This window comes from Eucyclogobius newberryi, unplaced genomic scaffold (genome assembly GCF_026437365.1).
Source record: "Eucyclogobius newberryi isolate DKJ021-1_F unplaced genomic scaffold, fEucNew1.0.hap1 SCAF_3, whole genome shotgun sequence".
Taxonomy (NCBI): domain Eukaryota; kingdom Metazoa; phylum Chordata; class Actinopteri; order Gobiiformes; family Gobiidae; genus Eucyclogobius; species Eucyclogobius newberryi.
The window spans coordinates 10,307,183-10,333,958 of NW_027315945.1; the positions used below are offsets into that span (position 1 = coordinate 10,307,183).

At 40.3% G+C, this 26,776-nt stretch overlaps 1 protein-coding gene across 2 annotated transcripts in view; it reads left to right on the top strand.

The window, feature by feature from the left end:
- LOC140373739 (semaphorin-7A) overlaps positions 1-26,555 on the top strand; it is a 113,518-nt gene extending 86,963 nt beyond the window's left edge. For both annotated transcript variants that reach the window (XM_072460378.1, XM_072460379.1), the window contains 4 exons: positions 20,601-20,716; positions 21,831-22,003; positions 24,318-24,373; positions 25,495-26,555. In XM_072460378.1, the coding sequence (XP_072316479.1) occupies positions 20,601-20,716; positions 21,831-22,003; positions 24,318-24,373; positions 25,495-25,829 (680 nt within the window). In that variant the 3' untranslated portion in view covers positions 25,830-26,555. The remainder of the gene's footprint in view (positions 1-20,600; positions 20,717-21,830; positions 22,004-24,317; positions 24,374-25,494) is intronic.
- The last annotated feature ends 221 nt before the right edge of the window (positions 26,556-26,776 follow it).

Below are 26,776 nucleotides of genomic sequence, written 5' to 3' on the forward strand. Positions count from 1 at the left end.
AATTTGAGACAGGAGTGTTCTAACCAGGATGAGACATTGAGTCATGGAGTTTGTCTCTGAGACCTGAGCGATGTTAGAGATTTTTGCATTGAAAAAGGTGTAATTTTTGTGAATGATCGTTTGGAGACATCTGGAATTTTTCTCTCTTCTCAAAGTTTCATACATTTATACAACATTTTGTTACATTGTTTAAGTCTTAATAATTTACTTTCAGCCATTGCTCAAATTTGCAAAAAGAAAAGAGATAAGCAATTAGTTTGTCTCCCACAAATGATTAAATGAAACCAACACAAACAAAATCATTTACAAATGGATTCTTAGTACAACTGGTGTGTCACTTTTCCCACACAGAATCTGCCCGTTTTGGGAGACATTTCTTTCTGACTATTTAAACTCTTATTCAAGGATATTTCAACAAAATGAATGCAACAAAAAAGTCTCTATCAAAATTGCAGATACAAAATGATCCTTACTGCAGTTCTGTGAGGAGGAAGAAGAATTACTCCCAGAAGTGTGTTTTTGAAGGAAATTGTTCACCTTTTTTGAATGTGATGGTTTTGAAGGGACACATTTAAATTGTTAGAGCTAATACAAGATCAAATAATATCTCAATTTATTACTTTGGAGAGTAATAACTGCTACGGGGAATAGTGTTTGTCCTCTAGAATTTTGAACTTTCTTTTTCTGTTGAATATGCCTTGTGTCCTGTCGTTTCTGCTGTTTTATTATTTTTTATATATTTTATTCCTGTTTTGTTTAGTGGGTTAGAATGGTATGAATGTGATGAGTGGATAGTTTTCTGATTCTCATCTTTCAACCATCTGACCAGTAGTGAAGCTTTCCTCTCAATTTAAGCTGTCTAAAGAATAACAAATAGTGTTAGGGGTGTGGCTTTAAAGGAGCTGTATCCAATTTTCTCCATGTAATAAAGTCCACTTTCTCCACATTCTCTGTTATGTTATGCTACAGCTTTATTCCAAAATGGATTAAATTAATGATTTGCCTCAACATTTCTACAAACAATACCCCATAATGACAATGTGAAAGACGGTTGTTGGAATTCTTTGCAAATGTATGAAAAAAATCGTACTTGTACATACATATTCTCAGCCTTTGCTCAGTAATTTGTTGAAGCACTTTTGGCACTAATACAGCCTCAAGTCTTTTTGAGTATGATGCTATGTATAGGCACTTCCTCCCGTTCTTCTTTGCAGAACCTCTCAACCCCAAAAAGGTTGGTTGTTGAGCGTCGGTTCAAAGCCATTTTCCGATCTCTCCAGAGAAGTTCAGTTGGGTTCTGTCCTCTGGGCCACTCGGGGACATTCACAGGGACATTCATAGAGTTGTCCACACTCAGGGACATTCACAGAGTTGTCCACACTCGGGGACATTCACAGAGTTGTCCACACTCAGGGACATTCACAGAATTGTCCACACTCAGGGACATTCACAGAATTGTCCACACTCAAGGACATTCACAGAATTGTCCACACTCAGGGACATTCACAGAATTGTCCACACTCAGGGACATTCACAGAGTTGTCCACACTCGGGGACATTCACAGAGTTGTCCACACTCAGGGACATTCACAGAATTGTCCACACTCAGGGACATTCACAGAATTGTCCACACTCAGGGACATTCACAGAGTTGTCCACACTCAGGGACATTCACAGAATTGTCCACACTCGGGGACATTCACAGAGTTGTCCACACTCAGGGACATTCACAGAGTTGTCCACACTCAGGGACATTCACATAGTTGTCCACACTCAGGGACATTCACAGAGTTGTCCACACTCAGGGACATTCACAGAATTGTCCACACTTGGAGACATTCACAGAGTTGTCCACACTCAGGGACATTCACATAGTTTTCCACATTCAGGGACATTCACAGAGTTGTCCACACTCGGGGACATTCACAGAGTTGTCCACACTCAGGGACATTCACAGAGTTGTCCACACTCAGGGACATTCACAGAATTGTCCACACTCGGGGACATTCACAGAGTTGTCCACACTCGGGGACATTCACAGAGTTGTCCACACTCAGGGACATTCACAGAGTTGTCCACACTCAGGGACATTCACAGAATTGTCCACACTCGGAGACATTCACAGAGTTGTCCACACTCAGGGACATTCACAGAGTTGTCCACACTCAGGGACATTCACATAGTTGTCCACACTCAGGGACATTCACAGAGTTGTCCACACTCAGGGACATTCACAGAATTGTCCACACTCGGAGACATTCACAGAGTTGTCCACACTCAGGGACATTCACATAGTTGTCCACATTCAGGGACATTCACAGAGTTGTCCACACTCTGGGACATTCACAGAGTTGTCCACACTCGGGGACATTCACATAGTTGTCCACACTCAGGGACATTCACAGAGTTGTCCACACTCAGGGACATTCACAGAATTGTCCACACTCGGAGACATTCACAGAGTTGTCCACACTCAGGGACATTCACATAGTTGTCCACATTCAGGGACATTCACAGAGTTGTCCACACTCTGGGACATTCACAGAGTTGTCCACACTCAGGGACATTCACAGAGTTGTCCACACTCAGGGACATTCACAGAGTTGATCACACTCAGGGACATTCACAGAATTGTCCACACTCGGGGACATTCACAGAGTTGTCCACACTCGGGGACATTCACAGAGTTGTCCACACTCAGGGACATTCACAGAGTTGTCCACACTCGGAGACATTCACAGAGTTGTCCAGTTGCCACTCCTTTGTTCTCCTCTCTTGTTGGAAGATAAACCTTTGCCCCAGATCCAGATATTTATGGTGTTTTGTGTTCTGGAAAATGGTACAGGGATGTGGGCGGAGATAAGGGGTAGGTGAAAACTGAACTTTTCTGAGCACTCAAGCCTCAAATGCAGGACACTACAGGATTACTCAAACATGCGGGAATCTCATTGGGCTTGTGGATAGCAATCATGTGCGATTTTATATGCAACAAAATCAGAATAAACGATAATATTGAAACTACTTTATGTCGCTGACACAATAATTCAAAAGCAGGTCAATGTAAACTCTTTTCTAAGTGAACTATATTGTACATGAGCTGCAATACATAAACAGCAACATTTTAAGTTGTCAATTAGTGAGTCAGTTATTGTTGATGATACACTTTCTACGGCTCAAATCCTATAAACAAATATATCTTCGAGTGCAAAGAAAAGGTATCGTCTACAAGCTAAATACTGAGCCAATAAATATACTGTTCAATCAAGTTGATATATTCATTATTACAACGGGCCTAACTGAGAGAAAACCATTATGACAATTATTTCCATAGAGAAATTGGACACATAATGGTCCACAAGGGCAATATTTCAGGAAGAGAAAAGAGACATCAGTGTTCTCTGTCTACGTAATTATCTGTGCTGTATTATTGCAATTGACCTAATATGCAGAGGCGATGCTGCGACTTGAGCAATTTCATGCAATTTCCCGAGCTGTGACCACCGGCGCTCACAGGCACACGCACTCCCACAGAATCCTCATCTGTCCACATTTGGAATAACACGTTTAAATGGTTTCAAAGGTTCTGCGCAGGAGCTTTTCAGATAAACTGAATGAATGTGACTGAAACCTCTAATAGTAAATACCTTGCGATCCACCGTCTGAAGTCACTTTTTAGGAGGTCATGCCTTTCTGAACAGCTGCAAGTGCAATCGAAACCAAGAAGTACTAAGATAGTTAGACCATTAATATCACTCATCTATCTGTTAGCGCCACGTTTTGTAATTGACGGAAACATCCACTGCTCTATCGCTTCACACATGTTTACAAGTTGTTAAAGGAAACAACTGGAGGCTGATCACTTTTCTGGTGGAGGGCACACCTGGTCTCCATAGAGAATTTTTCCCTGGAATGTTCAACAGAATGGCATTAACCGTATCTATCTTGCACCTGTTCGATGATAGGCTCAAACAGACTCTTTTGCTCTCTGGTGGTGCAGGGTGCAAGGGTGTTGCACATGTGCAGTTGCTACCATGAAGTAGTTGTGAGTTTGGTTCCTGGCCTCGAACAGTTGCCAAATGTCTCTTCGCTCTCTCTCCATATCGCCCTATGAAGCCTCCTGCTTCATGTGTAATTGTGTTAGAAGTCCATCTAGAGGGGATAACAAAGGGGTGATGAACAAAAGCTAGCCTTTCCCCAATATGTTAATACACACACAGTTGTAATGATTTCATGACAGAAATGCTCAAAACAAGTCTGGGGATGATTCATGGAGAAAAACAGCTCAGAAGAACTCTACGTATGACGTCACAAAACTGGGAAATTTGAAACTGAGCATTTTCTGAGGCTTAGAGGGAGAGGACTTACGGAACAGGATTCATCAAACAATCGCAAACGAAGCCAAATACAACTCCAGGTATGACTTTGATGAGGGAACTAAGTTTAAAATAGTTTCTAGTTCGAGATGTCAAGTCATCTTTCCAATCTCTGCGAATCTCAAACTTTGGCTCATTGTCCAAATTTAGCATGTACTCCTTCACTATTTCCTTGTTTCTGACAGGATTCGGTTTGCAAACTTGAAATGTTCTCAACTACGCTCGCTCCGACATGGACAGGGAGCACAGGCTGTTCACATATTGCAGGTATTGGCAGCTGATGTCGGAGTAGAACTCTTCGCACGGATCCTGTTCTCCTGAGCTTTGCGACTTCTGTCATCCGCTGCAGCCTCCATCATAAATATTCACGCTCACACCATCAGTCGCCGCTTAGTTAATGTCAGACCTGCGAGCGAGGCCGGCACAGAGGAGCGCACAGGGCCACAGCTCCTCCTGATGGATGATGTCATTACTGCGACAGACCAGGCACATGAGAGGCACTAATCTTACTCACACGTGTTCTCTGGGCAGGAGGAACGCACTGGCCTTTGGAGGAAGAGGGCAATAAATGTCAGATACTAAGTCAGGGATTTAAAAGGAGCTATTGTGGATTTCCTAATGCTGGGATTAATTGATATTTTGGTTTAAATACAATGGTGTGGAGTGACTTCTAAAAATATTGAGTTTTTAGTATCAACTACACATGTAGTAGCTGTCTGTACTAAGAATAGAATGAATTATTTTTGTCCCATATGAAGAAATAAACTCATTTGATTGATGGGAATTCTTGATGTTTTATGGTTAGGAAAGCGCAGCGTAAAGTAACTAAATGTACCTTGAAGACTATCTTTATAATTACTAGCTTTATAATTGTATTTCATTACGCTTTCATTTGGTAGAATTCAGAAGACTTTCCTGGAATCAAATGACTGTATTTCATCATGTATTTTACGGTTCAAACTGCATGACTAAATAGTAAATTTAGGGATGGATAAATGCATAGCAAGCTGTGTAACAAACGTAAAGCTGCATGTTTTAATCCTATGTTATGTTTATAATGCAATTTAAAGTGAAGTATTACATTAAAAGTAATACAGTACTATGATTGGACTATGTAACGTAATTCATTATATTGCAGGTATTCAGTAGTGGTAATTAAGTTTAAAAAATAATGTTAAACTTGGTAGAGATTATGGCTAAATAGGGTATATAATAACAGATATAAGTTATTATCGTGTTGCAAAAATGTGAACACGTTTAATGTGTATGTAACTTTTTTACACCTGTTATTGAATAAATACAAGGTCGATTGTTGGGTGAGGTAAATGTTCTTACAATATCAGATAAACAATATCCATTTCACCAAAAACACAAAACATCACAATAATGAATGTTTTCTAACTGACAGGAAAGTACAGCTTTTAAATGTGTTAATGAGTCATGACGATGCGTGGGGCGAGTGTTTTGAACTCTCCAGGAGAAAGTCATATCCTACATAATTACATATGCAGGATACACAAACGTGTAAATATTAAAATAAAAACATTTTAAGAACATAGGAGCTTTAAAATGTGACATATTATGTAAAATACACTTTTTAAAACTTGTATCCATGCTATGAAGGTGTTATCTCATCACCATCAGTTAAATCAATTTTATTTCAATTGATTGATGCTTGTTTGAGCATCTTTTCCCGTTGTGTAAAGCACTTGGAATTACTTTGTGTCCTCTATTGTCCTAGATTTGCGACATAAGACATCTTTTATACACCTTATTTAAAAACGCATGCATGTAGTTTTAATAAATGTCACTAAGTAGTTTATTCAACAATAAAAATACATAAATTAAAATGTGCTGTTTGCTACAATAAAAAACACAATGACACTTTAAAGAGCTTATAATTTCTACAGTATTGAACAGGAAGTCGCTTCTTTTAATCCATTTTAGATCAATATGTTGGTTTACATTGAACAACACTTAAAACCATGATCTTGTATGTTATATTTTAATACTAAATACCTGAACAAAATCCTGCTCTGTCTTCAAGATATTCATGTAGGAGGCGCAGTCTGTTTCTCAGTATCGATTCGCTCTTTTCACTCCTCGTCCGGTTTGCCTGCTTGCCTGCCTGTCTGGTGCGAGCTCCAGACCCAAGGACACCTCAGCGGTGAATCACCATTGCTCATCTCATTTACAGCGCTCTGAAGTGCCCGCCCACCTGCCGCACTGCACTACGCTTGTTTATTCTCATGGCGCTCGTCTGGCAACGCGACCACGCAGGAACCACTCTGACGGCGCCCCCGGCCTGACTCACACGGGTGCCATGCTGTCGTACGATTCCAGTTGGCCAAATAAGAAACCCCACGCTGTGAGCAACGCTGTACAGAAAAAGGAAGGCCGACAAGAACTACATTTGACATTTCTCACCAGTTTTATTTCTGGCTAAAGTTTGCAGTTAAATGTGTAACTTTTCTGGTGAACGGAATGTCACCCGCTAGAAGAGATGTTATTGTGTTGCAGAGAAAAAATGAATCGGTTTCCGTGCTGTTCAGTAGTGGAGAGGTTAAAGCAGCAGCACATATGCCAGGCTCCTGTGCCGGTGTCAGCGTTGTGAGTTTGAGTGGCTGTGCTGGATGTCCTCCATACTCTCGCCCCCATTTCACGCAACGCTGTACCGTCTAATAAAGTCTACAGACCAAAAAACATCATTAGTTTACTCAAAATTGAACACGTATGTCGCTTGAGTGCTGTTTTCACCTACCCCCTAGCCCCGCCCATGTCCCTGTACTGAGTTGTGATGATTTGAAAAATAAACTTCTACTATTACTAAGCCTTTTTAGATCAAGATTGTGGTTTACAATGAAAAAAATTAATATTAGGAAACTGAAAAAAGCATGTCTGATTTAAAATGGGAAAAAAAAAAAAGAAACACGAATTAATTAAACATATGGATTTGCATAAAGAGTAGCATATGACCAGAAGTGATCAATACCAAAATATCAATATCATTACTGAATAAATTTATAATTTTTTTTAATATTTAGTTTATCTGCACTTTTATTTTTTTGCATCAAGGAATTAAATCAACACAAATATCAATGGTGTTGTCCATGAGTCGCCACTAGGCCAGGTTACAAGTCATCTCTGTGGCGAGGGACACCACTCACAGTAAGAATGTATGTTTTTTCAGGTACATTTGAGCAATAAAAACACAGCATCTCCATGGAAACGAGCAGTGCCAGAAAAGTTACGCAGTACACAATCTTTGCATGACACTAGCAGACCTCCCCGTGCCAACTGAAAAGAATAAAACATAAGTAATAAGGCTACCCCAAATAAATTGTCTGTTTGCTGTAACCCGAGTCAACATTTTTTAAGTGGGTCGGACGGTAGACAAATTCTTATTTTTTTTACTTTGAAGGCAAAAAAAAAGATCAAAATCAAAAATGCGCGGTTTATTTTATTATAGACGCATGTGGAGGACTGAAAATGAAGAGGCGCATGCGGTGCGAAGTGCGTTATCAGTTCTTTGAGACAGGTTTACCAGCGTGATAAAAATATTTGACACGGTGGTGCAGGAAAGACCGGTCGGTGAGTCGGCGAAATAATTGAAAAATAAAAGATTTTGACGTTTTTTCAACAAAATGCTGATATTTTTTTTTCAGTCGGCTAGTTTCATAGCGGGTCGGTCGGGTTACGGCAAACAGACACATTATTTTGCCTAGCCTAATGAAAAAATCCATTGAATACCTTGATCATTCAGTATTTTCAGATTTCTTTCGGCATAAGCTGTGGCACAAATTAATCTAAATGTGTCAAATCTACTCAAATAAAAGTCAATATTTGGAATTCAAATCATTTTAACTGACTTCTACCGCCCTCCTTCCTTGCCGTGCACTCTGCGGGGCTCCTCTGGCGAACACAAAGCTGCTGGATTTGACAAAGTGAATTTTCTGGTCCTTTTATCTCCGGCGCTGTGCACAGTAACATTATCAGGCCCAATATCTGTCATTGGTGAGGGGTGACTGTAATCATCGCTGCAGGTGCTTCAAAGGCTGCCTCCCGACTCCCAGAAACCTCGACCAGCGTGTGCCCTGTCTGGTGGACTGGACGTGGGTTGCGTCGCTGTTGCAAGCCCCGGTTTAATCAACAGTCATTAGCAAACTGCAGCTTGCATCATCAGTGTAAAGGTGAACTGACAGCATGAGTTTGCAAAGGCGCAAACACAGTAAACTCCTTTCTAGCTCCATTCTGCGATTTCTAGCAGATTTTTCTCTCAGATAAGCTTTGTTTCCATTGGTCTGTTTTCTGATGGCTACAGTCCAGAAGTGTTTCTGCAGTCTTAAGTATACCATACAGGTCTGTTTTGCTTCTTTGGATTTCAACTTATAGCTTGAGACGGCATGCTTAGCAAAACAAAGCTAGCGCCCGTTAGCAACGTCAAGCATTAAGAACAAAAACTGTGTATTTTCAGTACAAATTGTATCTGATATTATCCAAACCCAAATCATGATATAAAAATACATTATGTGGTGTTGAGGCACAGAGAGGTGAAAAAAATGCAGAAAAAGCTTCTTCTTTCTTCGGAAGTTGTTTCTTGGGTACTCTAGCTTTATGTTGCGACGTCCTTTTAATCAATTTATCTTGATGCAAGAATGAACAATGAATGAGTGAAGAGCCCTGGTAATACAACACAAAAAATCAATTGTAGGGTAGGTATGGTTAAAGATATTTTTGAATTATTGTCACGTAAGCCTGTCTCGCTCCTGCTACATTTTCAAAATGAAGGCTCGTCTAGTGTGTAGCCGGGCCGCTTTCACGCGACTTACACTTCCGGGTCATTGTAGTAACGTTTTAGAACAGTGAATAGTCAACATGAGAATAATAAACATTGTAATTTACAGTGAACCAATAAAAATAATAAAGCGCCACAAACTTGGTATAACTAAGCTAGCTTAAGAGCTAAGATAGCTTTTAGAATGTGTGTCAAGGCAGTGGTGCACATTAGATTAGATTAGAAACATGTACGGACAAACGGTTTAAGTTTGTTCTCAGCCCAGTGTTGCAGGCTGCAGAGAGAGGCTACTGGAGCTACAAAAATAAAATATGTCAACGTTATTTTGAAGGACAATAGAATTTGAGTTACTGTGGGCATTTGATGATCAGCGGTATGGTGAAGTACACTGTTTGTGTTAGAGCTCCTGCCTCTCAATATATTTGTACGTATTAAAGAGCATTAGTCGATAAATGGTTTCATGGTGTTTTAGTCGACAAACATTTTTATTAGGTGACTACATTTTATTTCAATAACAAGGATTTGTCAGATCTTGTGAGTACAGTTTGGGTCAGATACACGGTCAGATCTCTGAGATACTGAAAAGGTTTGAGAGCTGCTTTTAGTCCAATACAACACTTCTGACCATCTTCACAAACAGTAGTCTCGTCTATTGTCTTGTAGGCCAATTATTTTACCGTATGTTGTTGGTTTTGATCTTTCTGCTTGGCTGTGACAATAGATACCTTGCACCCTGAGTTTCTGTACTCGAGGCAGACCCAACACGTGGCCAAATCTGGGTCCCAACTTCTTCCATCTGGGCAAGGTTCTTGGTGCCGGGATATAAAACAGGGCGCCTCAGAAACAGCTTCATCATAGCAGTTGTTTGTTTGCAAAATAAGCTGTAACTTTGCACCTGTATTGTTCATATCTGTGTGACCCTTTTCATGCTACATGTAAATGTTCGATTGTGGGCTCTTTTTTTTTTTTTTTTTTTTTTTTTTTAATACAAGATTGTCCTTTTTCTTCTGCATTTGGGTACTTTCTCTGTTTTTAATCTATAATCTTATGTCTGTTTTTTTATTCCGTTGTGTGTGTGGTGTTTGGAAGTCCACTCCAACAAGTCGCACCAGCCAAAAAATGCATAATAGAGAAGAAAAAAAAACATTTTTAAGTCGCACTGAAGCATTAGTTGCATTTTGGGGGGAAATGTATCACTAAATCAGTAAATCCATTGAATTCTTCTTCCTCTGTGTCACTTCTAAACAACTTTGCCAACTCCGGAGGAAGAGGAAGTGCCGATTCTTCTTTTGTGTCGCTTAGAGCCTAGAGCGCCCTCTTCGGGTGTCAGTGTGAAAATAACGAATAATATCACATATACGTATGTCGCTCTGGAATATAAGTCGCACCTCGGCCAAAACAATAAAAAAAGGTGTGTCTTATAGTCCGGAAAATACGGTATATAAAGGATAAGTATTAGAAGGTGCACTGTGGAACTTTTCTGGTGGAGACAACAGGTCAGATCTGTGGAGAAGCGACCCCACTCCCGACCCCATCCCTCAAGAGTGCTTTCCACGGTCTAAAATTAAAACACCCGCAATGAAAGCTATATAAGATATGTTTCAATTGGTCCACTTTGGAGTTGTGAAGTGTCTCCACTGTCTTAAGTGGGTCATACCGGGCCGTTTCAGCGATCAAAAGCTGACTTCGAGTGGTACCGGTCAAAGCGCTCTAGCTCTTATCAGCTCCCGGTGCGCTTCAGCTCAAGAGGAGCAAAGCACTAGAGCGAGATGGATTAGACAGGACAGAACGCATGTACAACAAAAAGCAGGTTTAACAGAAAATAATATTTTCTCATCAAACGCTGACTTGAGCATTTCCAGTGATAGTAACTTATTTGTTGAGCAAAGCCAAGCTAGCAGACGTTAGCATCAGCTATTTCATGTTTATCGACGCTCAGCACTGAATATATTATATTCCCAGTGGATATTGCATCTAATTGTATCCAAACCCAATGCATTACATCAAGAGACGGCAAACTCAGTTCAGATGCAGCAAACATTAAACCAGAAATAGTTTACTCCAACTGAAGCCACATCTCACAGCTCCACAATCTTGGAATTACTAAACATTTTTGTGAATTGCTGAGATTGACTTTATGGAGAAAGGGTATAATTCAGGAATTATATGTATTTATGTGTTAAGTTTGGGGAATTTCCTTTGCTTACGTAGCAGATCCCTGCCCCACGATACAGGGCCCTTAGAATGGAACCACAGGCCGCCCTGTAACCGAATGCAAGAGCGCCAATGTAGACAAACCAGAGCAAGTCAAAACATGCCTATAGTTATGTTTAATGCCATATTATGTAACCTTCCAAGCAAAGAGAAACTTGATTTGTCCAAATATCATATCCATGGAGACAAGCAGGTGGTGAGCCCTTCAGAAAACTTACATAACGCACCTTTAAATAACTGTAGCCGTCAAGCTTTCAGATCATTTCAATTGCATTTTCAAATTTACGTGCAATTCATCTGGCCGTTGATGTTCTTGTTCAGCTTTTATCGCCCTGTTTTTCCACCAAGTAAAAGAAGCAACTTCACAACCTGATGGAGTTTGTCACAAGTGTATTAAGTCGGTGCTCCTCTACACTCCAGTGCCTCTGCCTCTGCCCTCTCTGTAATCTGCTGCCACTGTCTGCTGTGTGCGGCCACGTTTCCCCCTCCCAAATGCACACTCTATGCATCGTGTGAAGCAAGTGGGGGCTTGACGGCGAAGGTTAGACTAATTTCACCCCAGCCAAGTGATGAGCGGCGGAGAACAGGTGCTCCAAAGTACAAAGTACAAAAGCTCTCCACAACTTTTCAAACTTAATCGTATCCAACATTTTTAACAAGGGCACAATACAAGCATCAATTCTAACAAGTGGGGAGTGAAGTGCACCTCTCACAGTAAACATCCAAGAGGGTAATGGGCCGTAACATACGATGCGGTGTGGTAGGGTTTTAGACAAACGAGGTCATCAAAAAACAATTTTTAAAGGGAAGTAGAAGTATTCATTAGAAAAGAGAGCAGGCACAGTTTTTATCACTAGTTAATGGAGTAAATGCTTTATTGAGATACATCGCCCGTACAACTATGGTAATGAGTCTGCCTTTTATTCATGTCTATTACACATTTCCATCAATGCGACACTACTGACAGTTGTCAAGGTGATCTTTGCCATACACAACATACTATTGAAAACCAAGGCCGTGAAACAAAGCATTCTGGGATACGGGTTTGTGTTATATTTCATACAGATTTAAAATAAACACATTTATTCATGACATTATTTGAATGACTTTGATGATACTTAAAGTGATTTACTTATTTAATGTGACAGTTTGATCATGTGACTTAAGGAGGATAGTTTCCCGACTTAGGTTTGATGATCGAGAAAGCAACAACATTTTACTGGATTTAGTCACCCGGTTACAGAAGAGCAAGACAATTTACCGTTCATCGATTATACCAACCTACTGTGGACTTATTTGCTGCTTGAAACATTTTCCTGGAGTTTACGGCTCTAAAGAGGAAGGAGGAAAACTCGAGTAGGCTGTTTTTCAGAAAGACCAGGACCACTAAAGAGGATTAAAAAAGGGGACTACAGCTTTGTTTAAAAAGGGTAAATGATGAAGTGTGTGTAGCGGTTATGGAGCAGGACTATCACAGATTTGTGCGCAGTGAAGTCTTTCACATTGAGATCGCAAGAATATGATGCTTTGTGGCTTTTTTATGTGATATAATGTGCCATTTAAATAGCCTTAAGCTACAGCCACAGGGGAAACAACATACAGTGGCAGACATGTGCGAAGCAGATGAAGCATTTCAATCCAAGATAAAACTCCTGGAGAGAGACATCACAGGGTGAAAGTTGCACGATGCAAGATGATGTGTTAATGAACTTTGGACATGAAATGGGAAACAAAAATCAAAGTCATCTACTGGAGGATGTTTTTGTGGACCCCAGTGTAAACATTTTGAAATGTTGGCCCCCAGGGAAATGTATTTGGAGACCCCTGCTCTACTCTAGAGGTGTTGGATTCTCTGACCACACAATCAGTTCCACTGGTGTCAGTTGTGGAAAAACATGGTATGCTGGGTAGAAAACAGCTAATTTGAATTGAATCTCAGTCTTCAGTGCACACGTCCAATGTGTTGCCCATTACACTAATCTGAGACATACAAAATAGCATGTGTCACCTGCTGTTTTTTTAATGGCCGTGGCTGCAGAGCCGCGGCGCGGTCAAATGGCCCAGCAGTTTCAGGAACCCCGGCTCTGCCATAAAGCCTCATGGCTAACCCTAACCCTAACCCTAACCCTGACCCTAACCCTAACCCTAACCCTAACCTTAACCTGGCGCGGTCTAAAACGGCGCGGTCAAATAGCGCAGCAGTTTCAGGAGCCGCGGCACAAAATAACATGGCAGTTTCGGCCGCGCGCCGCGGCTCTGTAGACACTCCCTTTTTTAATATATCTGCTCTGAAATATGGCAAAAGTTTAAAAATGTTTTAATTATAATCTGTTAAGAAAGTACTATTTTTGCTCCATCATACTGGAATAAGGAACTGCTTCACTACAACAGTTGTATTGAAGGCAACAGAAGAAAAAAAAGAGTTTTCATTAATAGTCATTTTTTGTCAAAGGGTTGAAGACTTGAAAGTCTTGGAAAAAAGCCTTTCCACTTACAAACCCAAGTCCTTCAAGGTGAGGTCATTTGAGGGAACTATTCAAATTGGGTGACTTAAATCTAGGGATCACAACTTTATTCTTCATGAGTTATACTAGTTAGGATAATAGTAGTATTCCAGCACTATTTTGAGAAGCTTGGAAAGAGATTTCCAAAGCATACCTAAATGTAGCGTCTACTTGATTTGTCACTTTCTAAATGCATTTCAAGCATTTGCCCATGTGCCATGTTAAATCTGTAGTTGGACTGCCCTCTTCTTGTACAAAATATGTTATTTGTCAATTAGCTGTCATGAGCGCTGCAACAAGCCAAAAACAGTTTTTATGAAGAGCGTGTGTCTGATCCAGCTGGCTGTGGGTGAGTGATGCAACACTGTGGTGAAGTAACAATTCAGGAATATAACGACTATAACGAGTTCGATTCTTGATTCAGGACCTACGATTCAATTTCCCATGATTCTGTCACAATTCTTTTCAAAATGTTTTTATGTCACTATTCCCACTTTGGTGTCAAAAAATGTAATAGTAGCAAGTACAACTGTCAACAACTATCACCTGATTGAGTTTATGATATTTGGTTTAATTGCATATAAGGCTCGCTCTTAAATTTGAGTTAGTTTTATTATTTATTTGAGACTGGGACACTGCGCAGTGTGCATTAACCTTATCAGGAGAGATGCATTGTACTTATAGTCCCTGGGCAGGCTGACGTTAAGTCCCCTTGTTGTTAGTGGAAGGGGAAAGCAGAATCGTTCCCAGGACCTTCTTGCTGTGAAGCTAGAGCGCTAACCACTGCGCTACTGAGGTGAACTGCTTGATGAATTTAGCCTGTGCTTACCATTTTCCACGCTGAGCACAAGTGTATCTGCGTCTTTTCAGAAGTTTGGTGAAATGTTTTGCCTGATTTGTTTGATTTGAAGCACTGACACGCTGTTGACCACCATCTGCTTTGTCCGTGCATGCGCTCTGACCCGTTGCAGTTCTCCATCCCTCAGTGTTGGAGTGTGTTTGAGTGTGTTTGAGGCTTTTGCACGGGCCGCACAGCGCTCGAGGACCTAGCTCCAGATATTGAGCTCAGCTTGGTCAGAGCTTTGCTGGATGGTTTTACCTGTGGTGCATGTTTTGGGTTGATGGGGGAAACCGTAGTACCTGGTTGTTTAAAACTAAACCAAGCTCTGAAGGATGTGTCCTCATCATGACATCCCGGTCGTTAAACTGCAGTTGAAGCTCATGTCACACACATTAACTTGTGCAAGGATGTGCATGGTATTTTATCTGCTTCTCTGGACAGAATGGCATTTGCCTTCACAAAGTTTTGCTCAAAAATCTATCAAAAATGTCCTAATATTATTGTGTTAAGGTTGGTTTTGTGTGCAGGAGTCTGATACTGCTTTCCAATGACATTTTCAATGCCTATAACTCAAGGCCATAGTCTGAATAGTGATTGTAAAATAGAGATACTTCACTTTGTGTGCTGTTCAAAGTGTTTCTCAATGTGTAAAAAACGCTATAAAAAATCTCTGTGAATTATGTGAAGTCAAAAATGTGAACAAAAGCTCAGTGTGATGGTAAAAGAGATACAGACTGGCAGCCATATTCCCATCAGTCAGCCCTAGGGCAGGTTTGAGGCTTGTACATGCACAGTGTCAAACTCCCAAGTCTTTAAGTAAATTAAAATAACATTTATTTTGTCCACAAATGTTCAAATGTTGGAGTGGTTAAAATATGGATTCTCATGAGTTTGAACAAGGAATGTCAAGATTATTTGTCTGTAACTTTTTTTTATCTGGCTATTTTTCTCACATTTGCTTTATTTTGTCATTCAGAAAGTTTGAGTTTGTAAAGCTGGGCACAAACTTGAGGAATTGCAATTGGAAAAAAATAAAATGAAATATTTGTTCGGTCACGTTCTCAGTCTTTGTGAATAATAATAATAATTTTCACGCAATAATCGTAACACGCACATTTGACAATGTGACATCCCTTTTTCGAACGGAATTATTGTGCCAAATATCTTTATTAACAATAGTCCTTTTATCAGCCCCCATCCATTAAATATCATAGACCTTTAGAAAGTTGAGATGTTATCTGAAACCCAGTAATACCTGACAAGCCCTAAACACTAAATAACTCTCTAATACCCCTTGTGCCCGTCGTTGCCACGTGCACAGCTCTGAGCGGTGGGCCTGTGGAGGCTGTCCCAGGGCAGCGTGGGCCACAGAAGCCCGGTGTAAACACGACAAAAGACCAGATGTTGCTGCGGCGTTTCATTTCCTTCACTAACTCTGACAGAATGATCAATGGGAGAGGGAAAGCCGCTGAACGCTTTCCATCAGCACTGCCCCACACATCAGCCCCTTCACTTGTGTCCAATCCACTGTACGCAGCGTGGTACGAGCGAATGCACAAAGGTGAGCGGGGCGCGCCGGTGTTCAGGGAGTTGTACAGGCTGCAAGACATGGAATGGATTCAGGCAGTCCAACAAAAACATGAAAGGTAAATGTGGGCAATATATGTGAGTATATTGTTCATATTGGAACAAATCAGTGAACAAAAATATGTTGTAAACCTTCAAATAAGGGTATATGGGGATGTAGTTTACATTTAATGACATGTTTTAATATATTTCTGTTGAATTGACTTGAGTTGTTAGTAGGACACTCCTAGATGTATTATTTTTGTCAATGTTGCCAGGCCCGAAAGAAAGCTGTTATTTAAGGACACAAATTATGGATTATATGTATTATTGGCTTATAAACATGCTATTGAACAGCTCTGCTTTGGCATCTCATGTTTTATAACTTAAACAAAAGCACACATGACTTCATATCATATATATATTCATAACTCATTATATTCTGGGTGATCCAGATGACGATATAATGACAGTTCATCTGTAAATGTGTTTGGTTGAGGTTCAGATATGGCACAAAACATAAAATTAACCATCACTTTATACTCATTTGTAAGTTTACACTGCAAGTTTGTTATATTTTATTCATTGCTACATTTAGCAACATATTTAGCTGTTACAGTCATTAAATGATTTCATTAAATTTTGTCTCGTCGCAGCTCCAAAACTTCAAATCGTGAGGTTCCAACTAGGGGTGGGTAAAAGATGGACAATATCACAGTTGCTGTTCTGGAGATATGCAAAATTAGAAGTCTAATTGAAACGGTCATAAAAATAAATTGAAAATGATTGAAAATAATGATTGAAAATAAAACAGAAACGTGCAATCTTCCAAAAAAGGGTATAAAGTTATTAGTATTTGTTTTGGGACCTGCACAGACATTTATACTGATGAATTTTCAGACTTTACAAACTTTAATAATTAACAAAAACAACAACCTTAGTAGTAAAGTAGAACATGTAATTGTTCATGTGATTCTGTTTTCTCTGTGCTTCAGTTTTATGGGCGTGGATTACAGTTTAGGCAGATGTCGGTGTAATCCCTCATTCGTCCAGGCGTGTTCCATAGTAGAAAAAGCTTCAGTTGTAGTCATCTGGACTCAGAAAAAATAGACGTTTCGACTCTCATCCAAGAGTCATTGTCAATAAAAGAATTTAGATCGAGAACTCAAATATTAATACTGTTCTGTGGTAAGACCCGCCCATTGGGCGGAGCCTTCCTGAAGTAGAAGGAGTTATTTTATTGACAATGACTCTTGGATGAGAGTCGAAACGTCTATTTTTTCAAACTGAGTCCAGATGACTACAACTGAAGCTTTTTCTACTATAGTTTAGGCAGATGTTAAAGCCATGCAGGGACTGGCCAGTTCTTCTGACTAATACTGCAGGGACTGGGGGATATGGGAACATTTCTTGGAACTGTTATTGGTTAAAATTCCTTATAGTAATTCAAACTGTGCCAAACGAGGACATGTATGAACACAATCTTGTGATTTTTCAATGTTCTACTTCTGAGCCAGCTTTAGTCTGAGTGTAGTGGGAGCATTCGTGAATAAAAGTGGGAGTTCTGACGCTACATAATCAATCCCAGCCCCTGAGTTCCTGTCACTGATGAGTTGTTGATGCCGGTTTAATGTCGGATGGAAAAAGTTTATATTTCCAGTGGAGCCAAGTGCCCCTTTGGTGATCATTGAGCAGGGCTTTCTATTAGATCTGGACCCGCTTCAGTGCGTTTCTTAGATTATTAAAAAGTGCTGCTGAATGGCAGCCTAGTAATGTTCTCTCTTCTAACATATGAAATGGAATATGTTGTGTTTATATGACTTCATATTTTAATGAGTCTAACGTTCAACAAGAAACAAATACAGACACAGCCAGCAACATCCTTTTGTCTGCAAATAAACTAAAAGGAAGGTGGAGGTGAATCAACATTTGTGGTTTGTTGGAGATTACAGCATTAACAAATTAAAACAATGCAACATAGCCATAGTTTTTACGGTGAGATTTGTTCTGAGCATTTGTGACACAAATGTTTCTCATTACGTCTGCCTTCTTACAAAATAGCATGTCAGGACAAGCTAGCTAGCACAGTTCTGATGATGCCAAACTAAAGGTCCTCAAGAGCATGTTCTAAATAAAAATATCAATACAAATAATACATAATATTTGTCCTTTAAATATCGACAGAAGAATATATTTGGTGTAAAGTGTGGTGGTTATACTCCTTTAGTCAGCAGTCCTGGTCCCAAACACACACTGCAGTCGCCCGTTCCCCTGGGCTCTGTCTGTCTTCTGCCATCTTTGTGCTGAGACACTGTTTTAATCAAAGTGTGCCAAAATAGCAACGAGTAAAGAGAGTTAAGAATAGAAATGTAGTCTGGATTGTCAAAGAGCAGAAGTAATAGAGATGAAAGATGTCAAGAGCTGCAACAGTCAGTGAGAAAAAGTCTTCCAGCTCAAGTTTTACCAATAAAGACAAAGTGAAAGATTGAGAAGTGTTAGCAACTGTTGTCCAGAAGAGCTACAAACGGCAACGAAACAACTGTGAACTGTACAATCTGTAAAGGAAGTTTAGATTTAGTATTGTTCACGTTTTATAATTGATAGCTCCTGTAGATTAGGTTAGATCAGTAACTTGAGCACCCATATCGTTTATATAATGATATACTTCATTGCAAGCTCAACTATTTCCTGAGCACTCAAGCCTCAGTTGCAAGACAATACAGGATTACTCACACATGCAGGAATCTATCAAAATACAACTTTAAGTAAGAAAATGATGAGGAAACACTGTTGTAACATGGCTCATTAACAAGCTCATTACAGTTGATGTAGCAGAATATGTCCCCTTTAAGGTGCGTGCACACTTGTCCTGTTTGGTCCTGGTTTGAGCCCAGTTTGGTCCTTCTCTAGTTCTGTTTTAGCCCTAGCCTTGAAAACCCTGTCACATTTTCATTCAAGTATTCATCTGAGCCTGACAATTTGTAACCATAGAGCAAGAGCAACTTAGCAATAATTGTCTTATAGCGATCAATAAGTGGAACACTGCCGAGTGCCATGTAGTCTCCATTTGAGCTAAATAACTGTAGCTTCTGTTATATGAGAGCTTAGACAGTTTGTGTGTGCTCAGGTTAAACACATTATTACAGTTTAGAAACAGCTCGAGGCAAAGTGACTTGGCACTTGTGAAATGAAACTCAGATGATGAATGGCTTATATGTCAATACTGTAGGTACACACTGTAATGCCTTGTAAAGGATGCTTGTTATTTGAAATGGCACAGCTAACTCTGGTTACAAGTTGACTGAAGGACGTTAAAGGCTTTTGTCCTTTGAACAGACGTTAAAGGCTTTGCCATGTATTAAAGGGACAGTATGTGCTCTTACATATAGGATGGACCCAATGACTAACAATGTTTTTGCCAAAGAACCAGAACAGTGAGCCGACTTGCCGACCCCAGAAAAGATCAGCGGGTATCTCTCACCATGACATTTTGTTGTGTTGCTTTTAATGGCGGTTAGCAGCCAACTGAGAAGGTGCTTTTACCGCTATGTACTGTAGTTGTACATCTTATGTAGCTGTACATCCTCTGTAGTTGTACGTCTTCGAAGTATGTGTTTTATACTATACCGTAAAAAAGAGAAGAAAAGAGAAAAAGAGAGAGAAGAGAGAGCGCCTCCCCATGAGATGCATATGAAATATTCGCTAATAATGATGACTAAGCATCTGTTAATTAACCATTGCCCTGTCCTTCCTGCCCAAAATGAGTCAATTCTTAACGGGACAATCTGGTAAATGACGGTCGAGATCCCTCACAACTATCTGACCAAAAATTGACTTACAGAACACTCCCCAAAAAAGTATCCAACTTTCTGATTATATATTCATGTTGATACAGCTGTATCTGAATCGAGTCCATTGTATTGAGACAAATTTAAATGGATCGTTACAAAATCGAATCCATTTCATTGAATCAACAGAAAATAATTAAAAAGGGTGAGCACATATATTTACTTCAGGTCAACGTTTATATATTTATGTATGTTTATATATTTATGTATGTTTATATATTTATGTATGTTTATATGTGTATTATTTTTTTGAGTATGGCAGATTTATAAAAAGCCTTTGTAGTTTTTCTGTTTAAAATGTTCTGTTATCCAACACTGCCTGTCAGTTTATTTCTTCTACATTCCAATGTTGTTGTGGCATACACTTTTATTCGCTATACTTAAAAGGACTGCTGGTTGGAGTTACTTTTAGTCTACAGAGAAATAATCGTCTCCTTTTTTCTCTTTTTGTCTGACCAGAACAAGGCAAAATACTGAAGGTTCTCCACACCAGCGACGGGGCTTTCATCATCTCTGAGTACTCGCTGTTCCACAACGAGAGTCCTGTCCTCAGCATGGTCATCGACTCTCCAAAGGTATCATGTCTTTACAGCGTTAAGTGTCATTATCGGTTATCCACCACTGTGTCCCATGTAAGAGTCACACTGACACAGGTAAAGGAGAAAAGGAAAAGTGTAGAGCTGTGATAGTGAAGCAAAATGGACTATCACTACATTGGCAAAACAAGCTGATGTAATTACTATCTGAATATAGCATTAAATATATATTTCACCATGTGCACGGTGGCAAAGGCGGTTAGCGCTCTTGCCTCCCGAGAAGGAGACCATGGGTTTGATTCCCGGACCAGACCAAATCACATGATCTCTCTGGGTGAAGTCTGCATGTTCTCCCCGTGTTACCGTGGGTTCTCTCCGGGTTCTCCGGCTCCTCCCACCGTCCAAAGACATGCATGTGTTAGGTAATATTGGCGACTCTAAATTGGCCCTAGTGAATGAATGTGAGAGTGAACTGTCTGTAATGTCTCTGTGTTAACCCTGCGACGAGTTAGCCACTGTCCAGCGTGTACCCCGCCTAAGGCCCAAAGTCACTGGGATAGGCTCCAGTCACCCGCGACCCCGAAAGGGAACAAGCGGTAGAAAATGAATGAATGAATATATTTCACCTTCCGTCTGGCATGTTTGCACTTTTCTTACTCAAAAATAATCTGTTACAATTTGACATAATGGAGAAAAATATAAGTTAGTTTTAGCTTAGACTTTTAGCTTAGTTTTGTGGGGTTTTTTGTTACTTATATATTTAAAAAGGTTTTGTCCTATTTAGCCTTGTTTTAGTCCTGGTTTAGTGTATGGGTTAAATGTTGGTTCAATCTGACAAAAGGAAGTCCAAATTTGGCTTTGTTTCTTTCTGGGTAAATTAAGTTCTTATTATTAATGTTTAACCTAAAGATACTGTACCTGATTTTTTTAAAAACATGAAATACATTTCAAAACTTCATGTTTCATTCAGAGAATAAAACACTTTATAATTAGACGCAGACAACACACACGGGTCTTATTTTGAGCCTGAGAGCTGCTCTTTTATCTTTGTATATCTGAACTGGATTTTACTTTATTACATTAAAAAAATCAGGTACTATATCCAAACTAGCTTAAATCTATATCTGACATGTGTGCTTTGGCCTCACTTTAGGGCCACCTGTACGTGGGGACAGCCATGGAGGTGCAGAGGCTGACACTGGCTGACTGCCGTCGCTATGGAGACACGTGTCGGGAGTGCATTCTGTCCCGGGACCCCTACTGCGGCTGGGACCGGCTCCAGAGGAAGTGTATCCCCATCCCGCCTGGGTACAACGCCACCACCGGGTACGACTGCTCTCATGTCACTGCACACAGACGGCGGAAAGTCAAGAGCAAAAAAATACAAAATAAAACTGAGATAAATCCTGTTTTATTTTTTATATTTTTTTATAAAATAAGAAATACAAAACAAACATTCTGACATAAGTCTGTCCCAATTGTTCCAATGTATCGTTAAAGTCCACTTCCTTGTTTTCTTTGCCTCTGCCATCGTTTCCATTGCAGGAGTTTTATGTCCCAAATGTATACTGTAGTTGTAAATCCATGTACAATGTTAACGTTAAAAATAGTTGGACACTTATTTTACATAATAAATAATAATACAAATAAATAATAAATGAAATCCCGGATAAATAGATTTCATTCAGTATAGTACATTTCTACTTCAGTTTGTGGGCCTTGCAATAGATTTTGAAGACAGAATACTACCGTAGCTATCGGTATCAGCTGGAAAAAAAAAAACATTCTGTGTAATCCCTCAGTCCTCTAGGTTGGTTTCATCCTAAGAGAATATTGAATTCTGTCTACTTAACAAGTTTTGAAGAGTGAATAGGTTTTTCCACACATCCAAGTAGTTTCCTCAGTTCTGTCTTAAATATCTGTCTGGAGCGAGGAGCTAACTGCACTTTAACAAACACTAGGATACTTTGATAGACCTAACTAATAACAACTAAGTAGTTAGCTCCTCCCTTCAGACATGGATGAGTGGCAAAAAGTATTCACTCTTTCAAACTTTTATCCAGTAGTTTTTATTTTTTATAGAAATATCATGAGAATAGATAATAGAAAGTCAATTTTGTACGGCGTGAAACCGTTATCTAAGTTTGGGTTAATTGTTAAGTTTAATCAGCTACATTTTACCTTGTACATTGTATTAGAATCTTTAAAAATACAGAAGGAACATGAAGTAAAATGGTAAAATCTTGATGATGAAAAAGAGGAGGAGATTGAAACGCTGAGGAGGCTGGTGATTTTACATGCATCGGTTGCTCGGCTATGATTGGTTGACAGCGACAAACGAGTGACAGGAAGGGGAAGGAGCGGGAAATTTGAACTTCCACTGTGAAGTCGCGCTTGCGCTTCATTAAACTTCCACGATGGGCCGTGCGTTTGAAATCGATGCCGAAATCCTCGGAGTGTGTCCTACAGGTCTCGAGCCCCGAGTCGCTCTGCAAAACCGCGGCTGCTACAAGTCCAATCTCTGCTCTCTGCTTGAACGCTCCCTCACACCAAGCAGATAATGGGCATCTGTTTACGCCACAAGAAAGCCAGCACCGTGTTTTTAGCCACAGCAGAGAATTGAAAAAGATTAGAGCGACAAACTGTACTTTGCCTTTTATGCTCCTTGTTGTTCCTTTTCCCAGACCTAATCGAGTGAGTAGAACTGGGTTATATCTACTCCAGTAACTCCTCCTTTAAGAGATTAAAAAATGTATCTGCGCCCACTGTATTACAAGTCTTCCGAGTAGCAAAGGTTTTATGTTGACGACAAAAAAAGTAACTGTAACACCCTAACTGTAATCTAACAAAGGATTTACACATGCACCAAACAAGGAGAGTTCATGTAGGCCTATTTATTTGTTTTTTTATCTGATAGCTTATTTTTATTCTTATACAATAATAGCTTTAAATTGTTTCTCTTTTGACTTATTGATTGTTGGAAATAAACCCTTTCTGATTCTGATTCTATTTGCTATTCTTACATTTATATTAAAATAAAATATAGTCCAGTCTTCAAATTGGTATAAAACATGTGTACATTCCTTTAAATCATATTATTCACTAAGACGTTTATTGACAGTGCATTTAAAGCAGTGGTCACTTCGGTCACTGAGAGCTGCAGTGTCCAGGGAATGAAAGAGCTCTTAAAAAGACATGACCAAGAGAGTTTTGATGGTGAAACTTGCTTTTGGGCAACAATGTTTTAATTTTGAATGTAACATTTGCCTGTTGTGTCTTGAAGTGATTTGAACATTTGCGTTTCTCTCATGATTAAGCTTTTCTCATCGTCGTGTCCCTTACGTACCAGATTATGTGCATGATTTAATGTTTAGTCCTTCAATGAGATTAACTTCAAATTGTGTGAAGGTCAGACAGTTACTCTTACTTTGAGTATTGCATCCCCAAATATTAAGTAGCAGTTTATTTAAGTACAATTCTTAGCTCATACTCTTGAGCAGAAAGCAATTCAGAAGAGGATTTCCACCTTCACCATTTTCCTTGCTAACAAGACTCCCCTTTGCACACCAGCAAATAGGGAGAGCACAAAATCACTGCACTTTAATAAGGCTAATTTGTCGTTTTTATGTTTCCCCAACAGGAGCCTGATTCAGAACCTTGACCAGTCCAACTCGTCTGTGTGTGGAGAGGCTGCTGGTAAGTCCTATCCTCCTGCGCCGCTCTGTACTGCGAGTCCTCATTAGAACACTTACACAGACGCGCTCCGCCGCCGCTGCACAAAGATGATTATCACATAATTGAGCGCGGACCAGAAACCTGCAGGGGGAAGATTTCACGTGCCCGGCTTCAAAGGGACATCCCACTTACCATGGGCTAATCAGCACATTATTCCCTGAACTCCCACGCCTTGGCTTTAGTGTATGTTGCGCGCCGTCCCGCTGATGTTACAGGGGCGCAGGCTCTGCCCCGCCGATACACGCCTTTTGATCTTTTCACGGATGTATCTGACACAATTTAGCATGCAATCTGCAGTAATATATACCCTACATACACAATCATTTAAACTTACTTGGGATCAGGATTTTATCTACTCGACTCGAAAGGTTGCGCTGAAGCATGACCCATTGAGAATGCCAACCTCAAATGCTAAATGTATTAAAATAGGCTGAGTATATTTTTCACAAAGAAAGTTGCTGCTTTCATTTACGATATTTCGGAGGACAACCTTTAGCCTTTTGTTACATTACAGTCATTCAGATTGAGGACACAGGGAGACTCATGTCGTGGCCCCCTTTTCCCTGAGAAACTGCCTGTCCAAAAATACTTGGATTAAACTAAAACAAAGACAGTAGGTCCTCTCCTACTGGATAACTGCTTCATGGGTGATGATCTCGCAGCTGCAACACGGTATTTAAACCCATCTGAAACAACCATGCGGAAAGACAAATCCTGTGGTCATGGAAAAGCTGTCAGTGTGTTTGAGAAGAAGATAAGAAAACAACAAAAGAGAAGCAGAAACTAACCTACCACAGATTTGAACCCCAGTTTGGGAAGAGCTGGAGAAGGCTTTGTGCAGTGGTAATCAAAGCTAAAGGCGGTCCGACCGAAAAGTTTTCCGTAGCGTTTTCTTTGGTCAGACAGTGTAATATGAAATAAAGATTGTATATACACTTTAACAATGGGGATAGTCTGGAACATTTGATTTGACGTAACTCTGTTTAGAATGGGTAAGTGACCGTTTGGGTAACAAGCAGAGATGGAGAATGTTTATGATTCTTTCTAAGTTTAAATTAGTAACACAGGTTGTCTTTTCTCAGCCCTGAAGCTGCGTAAAACCTCTCCCAGAGAAGTGCTTGTTCCCAGAAACACTACAGTGTTCCTGCCGTGCCCGGTGCGCTCCTTCCACGCCACGTACCGCTGGGAGAGGGACAACTGCATGCTCAACTACCCATGCATGTTCTCCGGAGACTTCTGTGTGCTGGGCCCGGCCGTGGACACCCCGCTGAAGGAGGGCGTGTTCCGCTGCATGGCCTCTGAGGACGGCTTCAAAGTAGAGGTCATCTCCTTCAGGCTGGTCAACCATGGCCCTCTGCTGGCCTGCTCCCTGGGCCTGTCACTGCTGCTGGCTGCTGCCACTCTATGGCTCCATTAACTGCAGCTAGTGCTAACGCTAACCTTCTCCTAAGGCTCCCGCTGAAGAGTGACCAGGGAGCCACTGTACGGCTAGGTTTACACAGCATTTAATCCATGGTCAGTACGCAACACCGTTCTCCTAGTTAGCTGTCAAGTCTTTTAGAGTAACACAAGTAATGACATGTGTCAGATTAGAGCAAAACTAATCAAGATTCTTACAGATGTGCTCCTCTAAAGCCATAGTTAAATGCTTTGGAAACCTGTCCTTTCTAACTCAAAAGATACAAGTCTGTGAGTTGGACAAAAAATGTGCCAATACCAGGCCATTCTTTTTACCATTTTTACTTGTTTTCAAAATGATTGTGCTTATTTGTGAATATGTGAACCTTTAAAAGCGCTACACATCTCCTCATCCATGTTGTTGAATTTGGGTATGGTTCCTTGAGTATTCTAATGTCTGGTATTGAGATTCAAAGCCTTAAACTGGGGACTCCACTCCTAAGCACAATGAGCAGCGGGGCCGATGCTGCCGACCTGGTGGACTTGGTGCTATCTTTAGTGCGTCTGAGTCCTCCTGACGCTGGGCTCCTCCTCAGACAGGCCTTCTCACACGTTTGATCAGATTTATCCGTACGCCTTGTTCACAGCTTGGTTTGGTGTCTTTTTCCTTTCACACGCCCGCTCTTTCCCCAGAGCAACGCCACAAAACACTCTAATGAACTCAGAGGGCGCGGAGCTCATCACTGGAAACATTAGTATTAACACAGCATTGCCCAACAGCAAGAATAATCGAAGAATAATACAGTAGGACATTTTACATATCGTGTGCTAAAATTGGAAAAGTCGGAAATTAGGGCTGGGCTGAAATGTTCTCTGTTTAATGCAACTCTGCTGAAACAGACACTTGTCCCACCTACTCCTCCTATTGGTCAGCCTCGGTATTGCCAGGTGTCCACCGCACAATTT